General features: G+C 43.0%; 1 protein-coding gene across 4 annotated transcripts in view; it reads right to left on the bottom strand.

The window, feature by feature from the left end:
- The window catches only part of LOC135552842 (tripartite motif-containing protein 3-like), a 52,568-nt gene that overhangs the window by 23,747 nt on the left and 6,767 nt on the right, over window positions 1–22,054 (bottom strand). Inside the window, exons 1-2 of one of the 4 annotated variants that reach the window (XM_064984736.1) lie at window positions 8,877–8,971; window positions 2,111–2,289 (exon numbers count right to left, since the gene is read on the bottom strand). In XM_064984736.1, the coding sequence (XP_064840808.1) occupies window positions 2,111–2,256 (146 nt within the window). In that variant the 5' untranslated portion in view covers window positions 2,257–2,289; window positions 8,877–8,971. Of the gene's footprint in view, window positions 1–1,783; window positions 1,830–1,863; window positions 1,910–2,110; window positions 2,290–8,876; window positions 8,972–22,054 lie in introns of those variants that run through there. The other 3 variants (XM_064984735.1, XM_064984737.1, XM_064984738.1) reach the window with 3 other exon arrangements.

Genomic DNA, 22,054 nt, shown 5'->3' on the forward strand with positions numbered 1-22,054 from the left:
ATGACTCTCATGACTTAATGCCATAACACACATGACTCTCATGACTTAATGCCATAACACACACCTGACTCTCATGACTTAATGCCATAACACATGACTCTCATGACTTAATGCCATAACACACACATGACTCTCATGACTTAATGCCATAACACATGACTCTCATGACTTAATGCCATAACACACATGACTCTCATGACTTAATGCCATAACACACATGACTCTCATGACTTAATGCCATAACACACACCTGACTCTCATGACTTAATGCCATAACACATGACTCTCATGACTTAATGCCATAACACGACTCTCATGACTTAATGCCATAACACACACATGACTCTCATGACTTAATGCCATAACACATGACTCTCATGACTTAATGCCATAACACATGACTCTCATGACTTAATGCCATAACACATGACTCTCATGACTTAATGCCATAACACACACATGACTCTCATGACTTAATGACATAACACATGACTCTCATGACTTAATGCCATAACACATACATGACTCTCATGACTTAATGCCATAACACACATGACTCTCATGACTTAATGCCATAACACATGACTCTCATGACTTAATGCCATAACACATACATGACTCTCATGACTTAATGCCATAACACATGACTCTCATGAGTTAATGCCATAACACATGACTCTCATGACTTAATGCCATCACACACACATGACTCTCATGACTTTATGCCATAACACATGACTTTATGCCATAACACATGACTCTCATGACTTTATTCCATAACACAAACATGACCTCCTGCCCTGACCCAGTTCAACAACTCACTATTGCAGGGCAGGAAATACATTTTCCTTAGATTAAAATAAGTGAGAAATACATCTGGTAAAGTAGTTTTGCAAAGACCATTAATTTGAGTTCATTTCCTCCTACACACAGCAGGATCTACCAGACCCCAGCAGAACCTTGGGATTGTGCCAGTAGTTAAGGTTAGGGAGAGGTAGGGTTCAAATCTCTTCTCACAGAAGGAGTGTAGTCAGAGCAGAATGTCAGTGTTGCGGTAGTGGTTCGGGTGTAGGGTAGTGTTCCCCAGCTGGCTATGATTGTATTTGCCCCCCCAAGTTCTGAGCCAAAAAGCACATTTAAAAAAAAAATGTAATTGTTGGACATAAAAGACTGTAAAAACACCAGCAAATCAGCTCCAAGTGATTTTAATTTTGGACATCTGTTCCAAAGTATTCCCACGCATGATAGAGATATATGTGATCATATACAAATGTAAGCAAGTTTTGAAATTATGATGTTTTAGTCAAATATTATATCTGTTTGAGCATCTAGTGGTCAATCAGCAGTCTACAGATTATTTGTCATTATGTTCCGGCCCCCTGATCATCTGCTCAAGAACAAATCGGCCTGCGGCTGAATTTAGTTGATGATCCCTGGTGTGGGGTGTATGGTAGAGACTTACTTCTCACAGAATGTGTGTAGGCAGGGCAGGACTTTAGGGTTGTGGTAGTGGTTAGGTGTGGGGTGTATGGTAGAGACTTACTTCTCACAGAATGTGTGTAGGCAGGGCAGGACTTTAGGGTTGTGGTAGTGGTTAGGTGTGGGTGTATGGTAGAGACTTACTTCTCACAGAATGTGTGTAGGCAGGGCAGGACTTTAGGGTTGTGGTAGTGGTTAGGTGTGGGTGTATGGTAGAGACTTACTTCTCACATAATGTGTGTAGGCAGGGCAGGACTTCAGGGTTGTGGTAGTGGTTTGGTGTGGGTGTATGGTAGAGACTTACTTCTCACAGAAGGTGTGTAGGCAGGGCAGGACTTCAGGGTTGTGGTAGTGGTTTGGTGTGGGTGTATGGTAGAGACTTACTTCTCACAGAAGGTGTGTAGGCAGGGCAGGACTTTAGGGTTGTGGTAGTGGTTAGGTGTGGGTGTATGGTAGAGACTTACTTCTCACAGAATGTGTGTAGGCAGGGCAGGACTTTAGGGTTGTGGTAGTGGTTAGGTGTGGGTGTATGGTAGAGACTTGCTTCTCACAGAATGTGTGTAGGCAGGGCAGGACTTCAGGGTTGTGGTAGTGGTTTGGTGTGGGTGTATGGTGTATGGTAGAGACTTACTTCTCACAGAAGGTGTGTAGGCAGGGCAGGACTTTAGGGTTGTGGTAGTGGTCCAGACAGATGCTGCAGACCAGGAACTGTTTGTCTATCTGCCGAACCACTGGACTGGTGCTGCCCGTCTCACGCTTCGCCATGGCGACAGACATTCACAGGGAGAAGGAGCACAAGCACCTTTTCACCTGAAGAAAGAGAGATGAGCAGGTGAGAACACTGTTAAACAAGCTGCATTATGAATACAAACTCTTTTCCCTGGAGGGTATTCATGCTTACTTTTCTTCATAGATTGTTGAAGCATTGGATTGGTGTGAATTAATAGAAAATCATAGTGCAACTATGGAGAAAGAGGATGCCCCACCTGACCATACGAAGGGAGGACAGGATCACGACCTGTTCAAGGCTTCACAGGAGTAAGATGTCATTGTATAGAATAATTACTTGATGACCAGAAACAGCGTCATCATCATCATCATCATCATTAGGAAATAAAGTCAAGGGTACTCTCCTAGTTTATCCAACCATATCCCTATAAACACAGATGATCAATCCATTATATTGACCAGATTCTCTATTGGCCACTCTAACAATGTAAATAAATGTTAACAAATGGCAGGAAGGCAGTGGGGAGGAGGCAAGATCAGGTGGGACTATTCTAGCCATTGACAGGGCATATACGTGTGTGAACATGCAGAACGGTTACCACAGCCACAAAGTCAAAATTGTCTATATCGTATCCCTGAAAACAAACATTTGCTCTTGTTTTAAATGTAATTTTAAGGGTATGGATAGGCATAAGGTTAGCAGTGTGGTTAGGTTTAAAATCACATTTTAAGAAGATAAATTGTAGAAATAGGAGGGTGGCAAAGGTAATTGAACTAAATGACTTATCGCTCAGTAGCACTAACTTCTATCATCATGTGCTTTGAGAGACTAGTTAAGGATCATATCACCTCTACCCTACCTGACACTCTAGACCCACTGCAATTTACTTACCGCCCCAATAGATCCACAGACGATGCAATTGCCATCACACTGCACACTGTCCTATCCCATCTGGACAAGAGGAATTCCGACGTAAAAACGCTGCTCATTGACTATAGCTCAGCATTCAACACCATAGTGCCATCCAAGCTCATCCTTAAGCTCTGGGCCCTGGGTCTGAACCCAGCCCTGTGCAACTGGGTCCTGGACTTCCTAACGGGTCGCCCCCCATGTGGTGAAGGTAGGAAACAACACCTACACTTCGCTGATCCTCAAAACAGGGGCCCCACAAGGGTGCGTGCTCAGCCCCCTCCTGTACTCTCTGTTCACCGATGACTACGTTGCAATGCATGCCTCCAACTCAATCATCAAGTTTGCAGACGACACAACAGTGGTCGGCTTGATTATCAACAATGATGAGACAGCCTACAGGGAGGAGGTGAGGGCCCTGGTGGAGTGGTGGCAGGTAAATGACCTCTCCCTCAACGTAAACAAAACAAAGGAGCTGATTGTGAACTTCAGGAAACAGCAGAGGGAGCACGTCCCTAACCACATCGAAGGGACCGCAGTGGAGAAGGTGAAAAGCTTCAAGTTCCTCGGCGTACACATCACTGACAAGTGAAGAAGGCGCAACAGCGCCTCTTCAACCTCAGGAGACTGAGGCCCCTAAAACCCACAAACTTTTACAGATGTCGAGCTGTATCACCGCCTGGTACGGCAACCACGCCACCCACAACCACAGGGCTCTCCAGGGGGTGGTGCGATCTGACCAATGCATCACCGGGGGCAAACTACCTGCCCTCCAGAACACCTACAGCACCCGGTGTCACAGAAAGGCCAAAAAGATCATCAATGACAACAACCACCCGAGCCACTACCTGTTCACCCCATTATCATCCAGAAGGTGAGGTCAGTACAGGTGCATCAAAACTGGGATCGAGAGATAGAAGCAGTTTTTCAATCTCAATTTCAAGGCCTTCAGATTGTTAAATAGCCATCACTAGCCGGCTTCCACCCGGTTACACAACCCTGCACCTTAAAGGCTGCTGCCCTATATACATAGACTTGGAATCACTTTAATAACAGAACACTTGTCACTTTAATAATGTTTAAATAATGTTTACATACTGCTTTACTCATGTCATATGTATATACTGTATTCTATTCTACTGTATTCTAGTCTATGACACTCCAACATTGCTCAATCTAATATTTATATATTTCTTAATTCCATTATTTTACTTTTAGATTAGTGTGTATCGTTGTGAACTGTTAGATACTACTGCACTGTTGAAGCTATGAACACAAGCATTTCACTAAACCCACAATAACATCTGCTATACATGTGTATGTGACCAATAAAATTTGATTTGAGACTTTGTGACTGTGGTAACTAGTGATGATCAGGCACAACTTCGATATAACACTTTCTACTTTTTTCTCAAAGTTGCCAGGATGTCACGTGTCCATATTATTTCCGTACACTCATAACGTAATCATTATGAAACTTCTAATCGATCAAATAACCCACACACAACAAAAAAATCCTCGCTTGGTGTGCAATCCCCCCCCCCCCTCCCCGCACACACACAAAAACGGCAACTGCTGGGGAAGACAGATTATCCCTCTCGCGTCACCTCTTCCTCTCTGGTATAACCCAGGCAGTCTCTTCGTCTTCACTAACAGACTCCAGCTCCTTCAGGGGGACTGAGGCAATAACTAAGGTAATATTACTGAACTGCTTCATGACTTAATGACTGGGGAGACAAATTGATCCATGTGATTACGATTACAGGGCCAGAGGGCCACAGGGCCAGAGGGCTCAGCTCAAAGGCAATCTAATTATCCACACCACCAGCAGCAGTCATACATTCATCACCCAGTGTGAGGAAATGAACCATTTCACTCAAACCCACAGACATAGAAGTCTGGACTGATGATCGCTGTCAGAGGTAACAAGAGAACATGGCTGAGCCCAAAATGGTACCCTATTTCCTTTATAGTGCACTATTTTTGATCAGGTTCTATTGCCCTATGTAGGGAATATGGTACTATTTCGGACGCAACCCATTAACACATTTTTGGGATTTGTTTCTCTGATTCATATATCACGTTTTTAGGGTATAGTAAAATGACAAATCAGCGGTTTGAAGCAGGCCTAGAAACAGTAATGATGTTGATAGGATATCTGCACATAAAGCCAGAGCTGGCAGTACAATGATTTTTATCAGTGGGTCAACTCCAGATTACTGTCTATATGAACACAGATTAACAGTGTGGAGATGCCATGATGATGACATGCTGTACAACACAGATTAACCCCTACATCACCAACAACATACTGCCATGAAGTGGTAACTATTAGTGACAACTGTACATAGACATACTGCTCTAAAATGGTTAATTCACATTCATGAATCGAGCAGCAGTTCCTCTCACAATCTGTAAATACACCATATTAGCATACATATATATATATATATATATATATATATATATATATATATATATATATATATATATATATATATATATATATAAACATGTTTTGGGTTGACCACTTGATAGATGCTGTATGGTCTTTGTCTTCTGAGAGCCAGGTCATAAAGACATTATGGGGTAGGCCTATTGTATTGTCACAGCAGGACAGAGCAGAGCCTGAGCCACAACCACAGCATGGCCTGGAGCAGATCACTGTGACACCAGCCACATGCCACTCTGAGGTCCTGATACAGACCGGCCTTATTATAGACGCTGTGGAGAGGAGGGACGAAGGTCTACTAGTATCAGACCACTGCTACACCACACTACTACAACCACCCACAGTCCTACCCACAGTCTTACCCACAGTTTAATCAGACCCAGTACTACTGTACAGTAATAGTATACCACATATCAGACCCAGTGCTACTGTACAGTAATAGTATACCACATATCAGACCCAGTACTACTGTACAGTATTATTATACCACATATCAGACCCAGTGCTACTGTACAGTAATAGTATACCACATATCAGACCCAGTGCTACTGTACAGTAATAGTATACCACATATCAGCCCAGTGCTACTGTACAGTAATAGTATACCACATATCAGACCCAGTGCTACTGTACAGTAATAGTATACCACATATCAGACCCAGTGCTACTGTACAGTAATAGTATACCACATATCAGACCCAGTGCTACTGTACAGTACTAGTATACCACATATCAGACCCAGTGCTACTGTACAGTAATAGTATACCACATATCAGACCCAGTGCTACTGTACAGTAATAGTATACCACATATCAGACCCAGTGCTACTGTACAGTACTATTATACCACATATCAGCCCAGTGCTACTGTACAGTAATAGTATACCACATATCAGACCCAGTGCTACTGTACAGTAATAGTATACCACATATCAGACCCAGTGCTACTGTACAGTAATAGTATACCACATATCAGACCCAGTGCTACTGTACAGTAATAGTATACCACATATCAGCCCAGTGCTACTGTACAGTAATAGTATACCACATATCAGACCCAGTGCTACTGTACAGTAATAGTATACCACATATCAGACCCAGTGCTACTGTACAGTAATAGTATACCACATATCAGCCCAGTGCTACTGTACAGTAATAGTATACCACATATCAGACCCAGTGCTACTGTACAGTAATAGTATACCACATATCAGACCCAGTGCTACTGTACAGTAATAGTATACCACATATCAGACCCAGTGCTACTGTACAGTAATAGTATACCACATATCAGCCCAGTGCTACTGTACAGTACTATTATACCACATATCAGACCCAGTGCTACTGTACAGTAATAGTATACCACATATCAAACCCAGTGCTACTGTACAGTAATAGTATACCACATATCAGACCCAGTGCAACTATACAGTACTATTATACCACATATCAGACCCAGTGCTACTGTACAGTAATAGTATACCACATATCAGACCCAGTGCTACTGTACAGTACTATTATACCACATATCAGACCCAGTGCCTCTGTACAGTAATAGTATACCACATATCAGACCCAGTGCTACTGTACAGTAATAGTATACCACATATCAGACCCAGTGCTACTGTACAGTACTATTATACCACATATCAGACCCAGTGCTACTGTACAGTAATAGTATACCACATATCAGACCCAGTGCTACTGTACAGTAATAGTATACCACATATCAGACCCAGTGCTACTGTACAGTACTATTATACCACATATCAGACCCAGTGCTACTGTACAGTAATAGTATACCACATATCAAACCCAGTGCTACTGTACAGTAATAGTATACCACATATCAGCCCATTGATACAGCCCAGTGTTCCAACAAGCCACACGCCTACCCCAACACATCTGCCCACTTGCTGCAACCGTTCCATAATCTCAACGCTTTATTTTAGCTTCATATGTAAAAGCTTGCCTTATTCTTCTACATTTATTTTATTATTCTTCTATATTAGGCTTGGTAATAAGTATGTCCTTATGCAGAAGCAGTCATAAGCTCCTTGTTAAAGAGTAATGTCATCCCCGTTTAGGTCCTACTCTCAGACAGCTTTGATTAAAAAAAAGAAGTACATTCTACTTTAAAATGAAATAGCCAGCCCTTTTATGACTCACTACACTCTTAGAAAAAAAGGTGCCACTCGAAGAGTTCTTCGACTGTCCCCATAAGAGGACCCTTTTTAGTTGCAAGTAGAACCCTTTAGGGTTCCATGTCGAACCCTTTCTGCAACCCTTTCTCTTTACCTAGAACCAAAAAGGGTTCCGCCTGGAACCAAAACTGTTCTCCTATGGGGACAGCTGAAGAACGCTTTTGGAACCTTTTTTTTAAGACTGTACTCGCTTATATGACAACCTGTTATGTAGTGATGGTTGTCTGCTCTGCAAAGTACGAACACAAATCCATTGTCAGTAACACCTACGATTATGTATAGATCATGTTTAAAACGAGCAGGTTGAAATGTCTTTTGAAATGATATTTGTGTTGCAAAGATCTCAAAGCAGGTATTCATAGTCTGCATCTCAAATGGCACCCTATTCCATATACAGTGCACTAATTTTGACCAGGGCCCATAGGGCTCCAGTCACGAGTAGTGCACTATATAGGCACTATATAGGGAATAGAGTGTCATTTGGGACTCAGCATTACTGGGTGATACAACATGGAAGGTTACCAGGGATAGAAAGCGGTATGCTACAAAAGAACAAACTGGCCTTAAATCTGTGGGCCTTAAATCAGGCTTGATAAGAGAACAATGGCCACACTGTCTAAAATAACGTATTCACTGAGTGCAGGAAATACTGTATCACAAACAGCCAATTTTGGAGAAAATGTTGTGTTAAAAAAGGACATATGGTAGCATGTGGTAATATTATGCTATACAGTTTCAGGCCATGCCTGAGTGACCTAGATAGAAACTAATCAAGGGAATGGAATACAGGGACAGGGGGGGAACTCCCTGAAATGTGAGAAACATACACACATAGATATCCTACAATTCACTAGAGTGGATGATGTCATAGACCTGCATTTTTAGTCATGTTGCTAAGATGCCAATTTCCACTCTAATGAATTATACAATCTCTATTCTCTATGCTTCAACCTTGTTTCTACAGAAATGTCCAGTGACTCACCCGTCACATCTTTACCACCACAGCCCTGATGCAACTAATCCAGAGAATGAACGTGATTACAAGACTGTGTTCGTCCGCTGAGCTAACGCAAGTCTTCCCTTAGAGAGAAACGTCCACTCACCTTTCACATCTTCACCACCACCACAGCCTGTAGTGTAGGACTGTAGTCTGGACTCATCTTTCATGTGCTGGGCTTGACTGAGGCTTGGTCAGTAATCTCTCCGCAGAGACAAGTAAATTCAACTGATCTCTCAGTCTGACTTCTCTGCTCTGTCCAGTTCTGTTCTGATGGAGCAGCGGACCGGCAGACCGCTGGGCCTGGGAGCTTTCTTAAAGCTCTCCTGCTCTGCTCTGTCCAGTTCTGTTCTGATGGAGCAGCGGACCCGCAGACCGCTGGGCCTGGGAGCTTTCTTAAAGCTCTCCTGCTCTGCTCTGTCCAGTTCTGTTCTGATGGAGCAGCGGACCCGCAGACCGCTGGGCCTGGGAGCTTTCTTAAAGCTCTCCTGCTCTGCTCTGCTCTGTCCAGTTCTGTTCTGATGGAGCAGCGGACCCGCAGACCGCTGGGCCTGGGAGCTTTCTTAAAGCTCGCCTGCTCTGCTCTGTCCAGTTCTGTTCTGATGGAGCAGCGGACCCGCCGACCGCTGGGCCTGGGAGCTTTCTTAAAGCTCGCCTGCTCTGCTCTGTCCAGTTCTGTTCTGATGGAGCAGCGGACCCGCAGACCGCTGGGCCTGGGAGCTTTCTTAAAGCTCTCCTGCTCTGCTCTGTCCAGTTCTGTTCTGATGGAGCAGCGGACCCGCAGACCGCTGGGCCTGGGAGCTTTCTTAAAGCTCGCCTGCTCTGCTCTGTCCAGTTCTGTTCTGATGGAGCAGCGGACCCGCAGACCGCTGGGCCTGGGAGCTTTCTTAAAGCTCTCCTGCTCTGCTCTGTCCAGTTCTGTTCTGATGGAGCAGCGGACCCGCAGACCGCTGGGCCTGGGAGCTTTCTTAAAGCTCTCCTGCTCTGCTCACAAACAGACCACAATGAATGCTGCAATTCCCTCCTTCTTTACCCCATCTTTCTGTTCTCCCTCCTGGCTGTCATTTTCTCTCTCTGTTGGTTATTTATTTACACACCAGACTGTGAGATTAGTTGCTTGGCACAGTAGACAAAGCAAAAAGCTCTTCTCTGTGTAGCTCTCCAGGCAGTTAGCTCCTCTCTCTGTTGTGTTGTTCTGGTGCTGAAAGAGGAAGGAGTAAAAAGAGGAAGCCTTAAAATGTCACTCCCCAAATTCCTCCCTGGTTCCTTCCCCTGTACCTCCCCCTGCCTGACTTCCAGCTGGCCTAGAGAGCTGAATAACAGTAGCTCTGAGAGGACCACCTGTCTGTATATCTGTCTCTCTCTCTCTCTGCATGCCTGTCTGTATATCTGTCTGTCTGTCTCTCTCTCTCTGCATGCCTGTCTGTCCATCTGTCTGTCTGGGAGCAGTAGTAGGTACATAACAGTAGTATGGTGGTAGGGATATAGCTTCTATACACACAGAGAGAGAGAGAAGCAGGGAGCTGGCTTCTATACACACACACAGAGAAAGAGAAAGAGAAGCAGGGAGCTAGCTTCTATACTAGAGGTCGACCAATTCATCGGAATGGCCGATTTCAAGGCTTCATAACAATCGGAAATCGGTATTTTTAGACACCGATTTGGCCGATTGTTTTTTCTTTTTTCTTTATTTAACTAGGTAAGTCAGTTAAGAACACATTCTTATTTTCAATGACGGCCTAAGAACGGTGGGTTAACTGCCTTGTTCAGGGGCAGAACAACAGATTTTTACCTTGTCAGCTTATAAGCCAAGGTCAGTTGCTAGCTAGCATTAAACTTATCTTATAAAAAAACAATCAATCAATCATAATCACTAGTTAACTACACATGGTTGATGATATTACTAGTTTATCTAGCATGTCCTGCTTTGCATATAATCGATGCAGTGCGCATTCGCGAAAATGGACTGTCGTTGCTCCAACGTGTACCTAACCTTAAACATCAATGCCTTTCTTAAAATCAATACACAAGTATATATTTTTTAAACCTGCATATTTAGTTAATATTGCCTGCTAACATTCAATTATTTTAATATGGTCGGATCTGGAAACTATCATCTGGAAAACAAAACGTTTATTCTTTCAGTGAAATACGGAACCGTTCTGTATTTCATCTAACGGGTGGCATCCCGTTAGTCTAAATATTCTTGTTACATTGCACAACCTTCAATGTTATGTTATAATTACGTAAAATTTGTTCACAATGAGCCAGGCTGCCCAAACTGTTGCATATGCCCAGACTCTGCGTGCAATGAAAGTAAGGGAAGTGACACAATTTCACCTGGTTAATAATGCCTGATAGCCTGGATTTCTTTGAGCTAAATATGCAGGTTTAAAAATATATACTTCTGTGTATTGATTTTAAGAAAGGCATTGGTGTTTATGGTTAGGTACACATTGGAGCAACGATACGCATCGCATCGATTATATGCAACGCAGGACACGCTAGATAAACTAGTAATATCATCAACCATGTGTAGTTATAACTAGTGATTATGATTGATTGATTGTTTTTTATAAAATGAGTTTAATGCTAGCTAGCAACTTACCTTGACTTACTGCATTCGCGTAACAGGCAGTCTCCTCATGGAGTGCAATGAGAGGCAGGTGGTTAGAGCGTTGGACTAGTTAACTGTAAGGCTGCAAGATTGGATCCCCAAGCTGACAAGGTAAAAATCTGTCGTTCTGCCCCTGTACAAGGCAGTTAACCCACCGTTCCTAGGTATAAAAAATGCAGTTTAAATTGGCAAAATCGGCGTCCAAAAATACCGATTTCCGATTGTTATGAAAACTTGAAAATCGGTCCTAATTAAATCGGCCATTACGATTAATCGGTCAACCTCTAGTTTGTAGTTTTTCAACTCTTTGCCTATCCAAGAGAGTGTACATTTGGTCCGATTGCACTTGCTACGGCTTCCACTAGATGTCAACAGTCTTTAGAACCTTGTTTCAGGCTTGAGAGCTGTTTCAATCAGGTGTCTGGCAGAAGGCCATGAGCTGATCACACGCGTGGCCATGAGAGCGACCTGCGTTCCATTGCATTTCTAAATACAAAGGAATTGTCCAGTTGGAACATTATTGAAGATTTATGTTAAAAACATCCTAAAGATTGATTCTATACACCGTTTGACATTGTTTCTACGAACTGTAACGGAACTTTTCAACTGGGGCTCGCGCCTCATGAATTTGGATTTGTGAAGTAAACGCGTGAACAAAAAGGAGGTATTTGGACATAAATTATGGACTTTATCGAACAAAACAAACATTTATTGTGGAACTGGGATTCCTGGGAGTGCATTCTGATGAAGATCATCAAAGGTAAGTGAATATTTATAATGTTATTTCTGACTTGTATTGACTCCACAACATGGCGGGTATCTGTATGGCTTGTTTTGGTGCCTGAGCGCTGTACTCAGATTATTGCATGGTGTGCTTTTTCCGTAAAGCTTTTATGAAATCGGACACAGCGGTTGCATTAAGGAGAAGTTTATCTATAATTCCATGCATAACACTTGTATCTTTTATCAATGTTTATTATGAGTATTTCTGTAAATTGATGTGGCTCTCTGCAAAATCACCGGATGTTTTGGAAGCAAAACATTACTGAACATAACGCGCCAATGTAAACTGAGATTTTTGGATATAAATATGAACTTTATCGAACAAAACATACATGTATTGTGTAACATGAAGTCCTATGAGTGTCATCTGATGAACATCATCAAAGGTTAGTGATTCATTTTCTCTCTCTTTCTGCTTTTTGTGACTCCTCTCTTTGGCTGGAAAATGGCTGTGTAACCGATGTGAAATGGCTTGCTAGTTAGCGGGGTGCGCGCTAATAGCGTTTCAAACGTCACACGCTCTGAGACTTGGAGTAGGTGTTCCCCTTGCTCTGCAAGGGCTGCAGCTTTTGTGGAGCGATGGGTAAAGCTGCTTTGAGGGTGGCTGTTGTCGATGTGTTCCTGGTTCGAGCGAAGAGAGGGACGGAAGCTATACTGTTACACTGGCAATACTAAAGTGCCTATAAGAACATCCAATAGTCAAAGGTATATGAAATACAAATCGTATAGAGAGAAATAGTCCTATAATTCCTATAATAACAACAACCTAAAACTTATTACCTGGGAATATTGAAGACTCGTGTTAAACGGAACCACCAGCTTTCATATGTTCTCATGTTCTGAGCAAGGAACTTAAACGTTAGCTTTTTGACACGGCACATACTGCACTTTTACTTTCTTCTCCAACACTTTGTTTTTGCATTATTTAAACCAAATTGAACATGTTTCATTATTTATTTGAGGCTAAATGGATTTTATTGATGTATTATATTAAGTTAAAATAACTGTTCATTCAGTATTGTTGTATATACACAGAGAGAGAGAGAGAGAGAGAGAGAGAGAGAGAGAGAGAGAGAGAGAGAGAGAGAGAGAGAGAGAGAGAGAGAGAGAGAGAGAGAGAGAGAGAGAGAGAGAGAGAGAGAGAGAGAGAGAGAGAGAGAGAGAGAGAGAGAGAGAGAGGGGCAGGGGGCTAGGGTAGCCTAGCGGTTAGAGAGTTGGACTAGTAACCGGAAGGTTGCAAGTTCAAACCCCTGAGCTGACAAGGTACAAATCTGTCGTTCTGCCCCTGAACAGGCAGGTAACCCACTGTTCCTAGGCCGTCATTGAAAATAAGAATTTGTTCTTAACTGACTTGCCTAGTTAAATAAAGGTAAAAGATAAATAAAATAAAAATACACTGAGTGGGAGAGGAACAGGGAGCAAGCCTCTATACAGAGAGAGAGAAGCAGGGAGCAAGCTTCTATACACACAGAGAGAGAGAGAAACAGGGAGCAAGCTTCTATACACAGATAGAGAGAGAGAAGCAGGGAGCACGCTTCTATACACATTTATAAATCGGCCGGTTATTCGGTATAGTCTTTTTGTGGTCCTCCAATAATCGGTATCGACATTGAAAAATCATAATCTGTCAACCTCTAGCCTATACACTCTTGGAGAGTAGTAGATGAACTAGCTCTAGACACAGACATACACAGGGAGCTCGCTTCTATACAGAGAGATAGAGTAGGGTGAGCTAGCCTGCTGTAGTCTCCCTCAGACCAATAGGCAGAGCATCCAGAGGCATCTGTCTCTGCTGCAGGGAGCAGCTCAAACAATCACATTCCTTCTGCTTTCAGCACATATACAATGAGAGCACTGAGCTCTCCCTCCCTCCCCCTCCCATCTAAACCATCCCAGCAGCAGAAACAGTAGCAGTCGGATCTCAGCAACTTGCCTAGCACTATAAAGGGAATAGGGAGCCATTAGGGACACAAACCATATTAGATAATAACCACTTTTGTCAAAAGTAGTGCACTATGTAGGGAATAGGGTGCATTTGGTACACAACCATACAGTTGGAGTTGTTCTCAGCCAGCAGCAGAAGAAGCAGCAGGCTAGGCTATAGGGTCCATTGTTTTTTCCTGCCCAGTGATTACAAGACCCTGTGACAGAATCTCTGCAGATCCCTTTCCCTCTTCCCCCACACCCCCTCTCTCGCGCCATAGCCCCCTCCCTCTCTCCCTCTGTAGCCCTCTCCCTCTCTTCTCAGCAGCTGAATGATAGCAGCTGAATGGTGACATCAAAAGGGATCATGCCAAGACAAACGCTTCAGGCTCCTCCCCTCTCTCTCCCTCTTTGCTCTGTGTGTGTGCTGGCTAGTTGCTACACTAAGCCTGCAGCAGCCTTCCCTCCTCTCTCTCCCTCTTTGCTCTGTGTGTGTGCTGGCTAGTTGCTACACTAAGCCTGCAGCAGCCTTCCCTCCTCTCTCTCCCTCTTTGCTCTGTGTGTGTGCTGGCTAGTTGCTACACTAAGCCTGCAGCAGCCTTCCCTCCTCTCTCTCCCTCTTTGCTCTGTGTGTGTGCTGGCTAGTTGCTACACTAAACCTGCAGCAGCCTTCCCTCCTCTCTCTCCCTCTTTGCTCTGTGTGTGTGCTGGCTAGTTGCTACACTAAGCCTGCAGCAGCCTTTCTTCCCTCCTCCATCTCTCTGTATGTTCACTAGTGGGAAAACGCTAGTCCTGCGGCAGTCTACCTCCCCTCCCTCCACATACACTCACCCGGCAGCCCCCTCCCTGTTCCTCCCACTCACTTCGCCACAGAAAGAGGATCTGTCTTTAAAAAACAGTGTGTTCACCAGACAGCAGCTTTGTTCACTAATGCACTCTGACAAGTCCGTGGAGAAAGGTTGAATGGCAGATATAACGGTGGGTGTGAAAAGGGGATTCTTAAGCCAAGGTTTACACAGAATTGTAACCTCACACAGAAAGGTGAATCCGTTTCGGCATGAAAGGGGTTTTTCAAACACTGTACAGTGTGTAACCCTCACTCATATAATACAAATACCAACATGTGATTGACAGATGATACATGGAAAGAAAAGGAAAAATAACAGAAAGTGATTTCATTCTTCTATGAAGACTCAGATTCCATCCCAAATGGGACACAGTACCATAATCAGATAATAACCACAGTCAGATCGGATTCTTAATCCTGATTGATCCAGTGAGGAGTGATGCATGTCTACAGTAATTCTCACCCAAGAACCCTGTCATACTGCCCTTAATGTCAGCATGATGTCAGTATAGATTTGTGTGTGAGGGGTTCGAGTTATGCTTTGGAGTGGGAGGGGAGCCCCAAATGATTTTTGAGACCCAGACATACTTTCTATGTATGGTATCTCACCCACTCTCTCTCTCTTTCTCCACTAAGTGGCTTAACGGACTCCTGCTGTGCTGGGCTATGTCCACCGTCTGGATCGCAGCCTCTCAGACTCTACTGACACAATCCCAGACGCTCAGTAACTAACACGTCTAGTCACCTCTCATCTACAGTAAATTAAAGCTGCACCATAGAGGCCCCACATCCACACCCTAGCTGGCCAGGACATGGGCATTGGTAAAGGCTTTAGCATCTTGTCCAAGCCAGACTGGTCCAATGGGCAGGAGCCCAACTGCTGTTTCTGTAGCGTGAAGCAGCATGATGTACTGTACAAGTACCACCCCTTGGATAGAAAGCTAGTCTAGAGACAGGGCCTTACCTCCAACCCATCTCCTTAATGCAACATACCGAGCAGAGATGCATTTTTAGAGTCTTTGGTAACTCGACCCGGGACCAAACTCCCAACCTTCCTATCACAGGACGGAAACCACAGGGCCACTGAGTTGGTGTGTGAATAACCTATAAGATGTTACTAAGCTCCTGTAAATATACACAGTAAAATCCCTATTCTAAATGCTGAAACATTTAGAAGGCGTTGTGAATACTAGTTGTCTGGTTGGATTCTCATTCCTCTCTAATGTCCCGTCATCATCAGACCGTTCCCTGCAGGACGTTGTTTAATCTGCTACCTCACGCTGCAGCCTTAGATTCACACAAAACATCCATTTCTGTTTAATCTGCTACCTCACGCTGCAGCCTTAGATTCACACAAAACATCCATTTCTGTTTAATCTGCTACCTCACGCTGCAGCCTTAGATTCACACAAAACATCCATTTCTGTTTAATCTGCTACCTCACGCTGCAGCCTTAGATTCACACAAAACATCCATTTCTGTTTAATCTGCCTGCAGGGATTTACTCCACAACACGTACAGGGATGGAATTGAAGGATTTGGGGGACTGACCAGCTTTGCCAGTAGAAAGTGATTTTCACTAGCACAGGTAGCATATGCGTGTCCAAAATCTGTGATATTTGAAAAGACAAAATCTCCCTTGCAGGCTAATTTTGCAAATATCCTACGAGCCCAGTCTTAAAAAAAGTACTAGCCATAGGCTAGTTTAATTTCTCTCCCTGCATTCACCTCAGCCCTAACGCACACCACCACTGCCCTGTAACCACAGGGTTAGGAAGATCTACCCGGATGGGAAAAATGGCCATTTGTGGTATTACATTTAGTTTTTTCATCATCATCATTACCACTGTGTAAATATTTCAGGATGAAGAAGTGAATATAGGCCTACTGCTGTTTGCCTGACTAATGCATAGCAAATTATGTTATCTGTTGTAGACAGACATTTTCACAGAGCAGAAGACTCCACTTAGAGTCTCTCTCTCTTTTCTCTAGGGGAGTCACAACTCCTGAGGTGGGGCTCAAATAACACCACATTCCCTATCTCATGCACTACATTCTACCAAAGCCCCAGCGCACTACGTAGCCATACAGTAAAGATACTGTATAGTTTCTATACTGTCTGTACATCATAGGTCTGACAGAGCAGTCAGCTGGGAGGTGGGCTGCAGATGACAGTCTGAGTGACCTAATGTGGGATGTGTACTGTAGGTCTACAGTGCTCTCGAAGTGTGTTTAAATATAGACGCTGGTTTATGTTTCCAGCTACATCTGTTGCTGTGGGCATGTCATCATCCAGTAATCTAGATCCCAACACTGTGAGAAAGACAGCAAGGCCGTCGGTTTCTCCTATTTGTCACTGGGAGTGATATGTCGGTGTCATCAAAAGGAAGAATGACAGCAGAGAGACTTGAGTAACAGTAGGTGGGCTACACTTGCTAAAGAGTAGAGTGCAGGGCTCCAGATAGCTAACCATGTACAAGTTATGGTAGAAATCAGGACACCCCCTCATTTGTCAAACAAACAAGAATGCATCAATTTGGCAAGACACAGATATTTCACCTTAACCACAATCTTTTAAACTAACTGTGTCTCTCTCCTGAAAAGCGATATACTGTAGAAAGCCAAAACAACTAGCCATACATTTGAACTCTCCACTTCCCACCCAGTGCCTTGGGGTCGTACCCTGACCCAGGTCAAGGTAGTGGAATGGGGATACATAGAGAGCACATCAAGCATATAGAATATCCAACATATGGCCATCAGTGACATTAGTAGACAGAATTGACATATTGTACAGGCTATAGGAAATACACAGGGAACACATATGCAAGACTATAGTCTAAAGTACTTGGGTCATGCATGGCTGAACACTAATTGAGTATTTGGATTCCTGTATTATTTAAAATCGCCCCTAGTTTACAGAGCTGGAGGACTGTTCTGTAGTCCAATGTAGAGGCTGAAAATATGTCAACACAGCTGACCCCAAGTTTAAAGTACATGGATGCTCATGTTAAAGAGTAATTGGAAGGTACAGCTGATAGTCAAGAGTAACTCAAGCATGCTGGCCATTCATATTTCACCTTAGAGAAAAGGCCTTGGCTCTCAGTCGACCCATTGATCCACATTCATACAGCAGACATACTGTAGCACACCGGCACAGCACCAAAGCGGAGTCCTCAATGGCACCCTATTTCCTATATAATGCACTACTTTGACCAGAGCCCAAAAGCCCTGGTCAAAAGTAGTGCACTATACTGTAAGTGCAACGGACACAGACCTGGAATAAGAGCTTTACCAAAACAATCTGGAACTTTTAGTTTTGCACTTCAAAAATGTGTATGACTATAGCATTTTACTGAAATACTTATTAGAGATAAAACTCCAAAAGCCAGTGTCCTCTCTCCAGTTATGGTGAAGAAATGACAATAAAAGAGGAATTGAGTCTTATTAAAGCGAAGAGACAAGGATACACCAGCCATTTCTGTTTAGTGAGATAATTATTATTTTTATTTTTTTCTGCCCGGCCATCTAGATGTGTGAAAGTTAGTGTACAAGCTAATGATCCATCATGTATGACATTCCTGGAAGAGTGTAAACTTACAAAAATGATATGGTAATACAAATGTATGTTCTCTATAGTCATGTACTTAAATGTATCAATTGACCAATTCGGCACATTTGGGCAGACTTGATATAAAATATTGTCCAGTATTGCAATGCTTCACTGGATCAATCTGAAACTTTGCACACACACTGCTGTCATTTAGTGGCCAAAATTGAAATTGCACCTAAATTGCAAAATTATATTATAGCCTTTCTCTTGCATTTCAAAGATGGAACAAAACGAAAACTAGAAAACGCATGTTATTTTGTTTGTATTCTCTTTTACCAGATCTAAATGTGTTGTAACAGTAATATTTAGACTTATGGATGCCACCCATTCGATAAAATACGGAACGGTTCTGTATTTCACTGAAAGAATAAACGTTTTGGTTTAAAAATTATTGTTTTGACCATATTAATGACCTAAGGCTCAAATTTCTGTGAGTTTATTAAATTAGAATTAAATCTTTGATTTGATATTTGATAGAGCAGTCTGACTGAGCGGTAGAAGGCAGCAGCAGGCTCGTAAGCATTCATTCAAACAGCAATTTCCTGCGTTTGCCAGCAGCTCTTTGCAATGCTTGAAGCACAGCACTGTTTATGACTTCAAGCCTATCAACTCCAGAGATTAGGCCGGCAATACTATAGTGCCTATAAGAACATCCAATAGTCAAAAGGTATATGAAATACAAATACAAAAGAGAGAAATAATCCTATAATAAACTACAACCTAAAATTTGTAATATGTGAAGACTCATGTTAAAATGAACCACCAGTTCCAGTTCCTTTTCTCATGTTCTGAGCAAGGAACTTAAACGTTAGCTTTTTTAAATGGCACATATTCCACTTTTACTTTCTTCTCCACCACTGTGTTTTTGCATTATTTAAACCAAATTGCACGTTGAATTATTTATTTGAGACTAAATTGATTTTTATTTATGTATTATATTTAGTTAAAATAAAAATGTGTTAATTCAGTATTGCTGTAATTGTCCTTATTACAAATATATACAGTATATATATGCAACTCGTTCACTTCTGATGCTCACAGGCAATGTGTAATGGAAGAGATTTCTGAATGTTCTTCGCCCAGCATACACCCCTCCAACCAGACATGCTTTATCTACTAATTTGCTGGATGCAGAGATCAAGAGAAGGTCAAGCAAATCATAGAGAAAGCAGACTGTATTGCAATCAGCTCTAATGGGTGGTCGAATGTTCATGGGCAAGGAATAATTAACTACATCATCTCCACCCCTCAACCAGTATTCTACAACAGCACAGACAAGGGACAACAGACACACCATTCTCTACATTGCAGATGAGCTGAAGGCAGTCAATGACCTTGGACCACAGAAGGTATTTGCACTGGTGACATACAATACTTGGTCTAAAGTGGAGGAGTCCTACCCTCACATCACACCCATTGCCAGTGCAGCTCATGCACTGAATCTGCTCCTCAAGGACATCATGGCACTGAAAACAATGGATACACTACAAGAGAGCCAAGGAAATTGTTAGGTATGTGAAGGGTCATCAAGTTATAGCAGCAATCTACCTCACCAAGCAAAGTGAGAAGAATAAGAGCACCACATTGAAGCTGCCCAACAACACCTGTTGGGGTGGTGTTGTCATCATGTTTGACAGTCTCCTGGAGGGGTAGGACTCTCTCCAAGAAATGGCCATATCACAGTCTGCCGATATGGATAGCCCCATCAAGAGGATCCTCCTGGATGATGTATTTTGGGAGAGCGTGGTAAGCAGCCTGAAACCTATAGCTGTAGCCATTGCACTGATTAAGGGAGACAATGCCATCCTGTCTGATGTTCAGACTCTGCTTGCAGATGCAAGAGAAGAAATCCGTACTGCCCTGCCCACTTCATTGTTGCTCCAAGCAGAGGAAATTGCAGTTCTGAAATACATCAAATAGCGTGAAGACTTCTGCCTGAAGCCCATAAACGCCGCAGCGTACATGTTGGACCCCAAGTATGCTGGCAAGAGCATCCTGTCTGGTGCAGAGATCAACAAGGCCTATGATGTCATCACTACTGTGTCTCGCCACCTTGGCATGGATGAGGGCAAGTTTATTGGCAGTCTGGCGAAGTACACTTCCAAACAAGGGCTTTGGGATGGAGATGCAATATGGCAGTTGTGCCAACATATCTCATCAGCCACCTGGTGGAAGGGGCTTTGTGGATCTGAGGCTCTTTCCACTGTTTCCTCCATCATCCTCCAAGTTCCACCAACATCAGCCACCTCAGAGCGCAACTGGTCCTTGTTTGGGAACACACACACCAAAGCACACAACTAAGGCTGACCAATACAAGGGTTGAAAATTGGTGGCCATCTGGGCAAATTTGAGGCTTTTGAGCCTGACAATGAGCCATCCTCAACAAAGTTGGAAAGTGACAGTGAAGATAAGGCCTCAGAGTCTGATGTTCAAGAGGAGGACATTGAGGAGGTCCAGGGAGAAGACATGGAAGCCTGAGAGGAAGACAACCAAAGCTTTAGTTTCTAGACTATACTTTTATGTATGTTGAATTTTTGGGGGGGGGGAATCATTCAATGTTTCCTTTCTTTTGTTGTTCAGTAAAATCATCCGATGTGAAGAGTCAACTAATTTAATTAAAGTTCAATTTGTAACTAAATTGTTTTTTTTATTTCTATTGGAAGAATTTAATCATTTGCAATTATGTCTACTTATGATAAGGTAAACGGTTTATGTTTCTGTCTCCATATGATATGGTAAATATATCCAATGCAAAAAACATCTACATTTTAAAATGGTATTCATATTAATTTGCATCTATTTCCGTTAATTGCCACGGAAGGTTTCCACCTCTGAATATTCCCAAAATATGCTATCCTACTCAGCATCAAACACAGCCGCTCATTAGAATACATACACCTATGTATGTGGCATATTAAAAAGAGGCTACCGCCTGCACACACACCGCAAGCCTCCATAAACACACACACCATGCACTGCAGATCTCAAAAAGGCCTATACACACACACACACACACACACACACACACACACACACACACACACACACACACACACACACACACACACACACACACACACACACACACACACACACACACACACACACACACACACACACACACATACACACACACTCCTGTCAAGCCAGGCTGCAATCTGCTGCTAACTACTGTCACTCACATAGGCCCTGTCAGCATCCCAAATGACACCATATTCCCTATATAGTGGACTACTTTTGACCAGGGCCCATAGGAGGCCCACTTTGTCTCAAATGATAAACAATATTTTGTATAGCTCTGGCCACAGGTAGTTTAATACATAGTGAATAGGGTGCCATTTGTAGTCCTGACTCGAGTTTATTGATTCATGTGGGATAAAAGAGGCTAGATGCAAATCAGCCTCAACACATTCAAATGGAAAAGACTCATCTCTCCTCTCCATACACAAAGAAACATTCTGGTATACAACACAGGCACAGTCATAGACAGATAGATAGTGA

The sequence above is a fragment of the Oncorhynchus masou genome, chromosome 13 (assembly GCF_036934945.1).
Source record: "Oncorhynchus masou masou isolate Uvic2021 chromosome 13, UVic_Omas_1.1, whole genome shotgun sequence".
In the NCBI taxonomy this organism is placed as follows: Eukaryota; Metazoa; Chordata; class Actinopteri; order Salmoniformes; family Salmonidae; genus Oncorhynchus; species Oncorhynchus masou.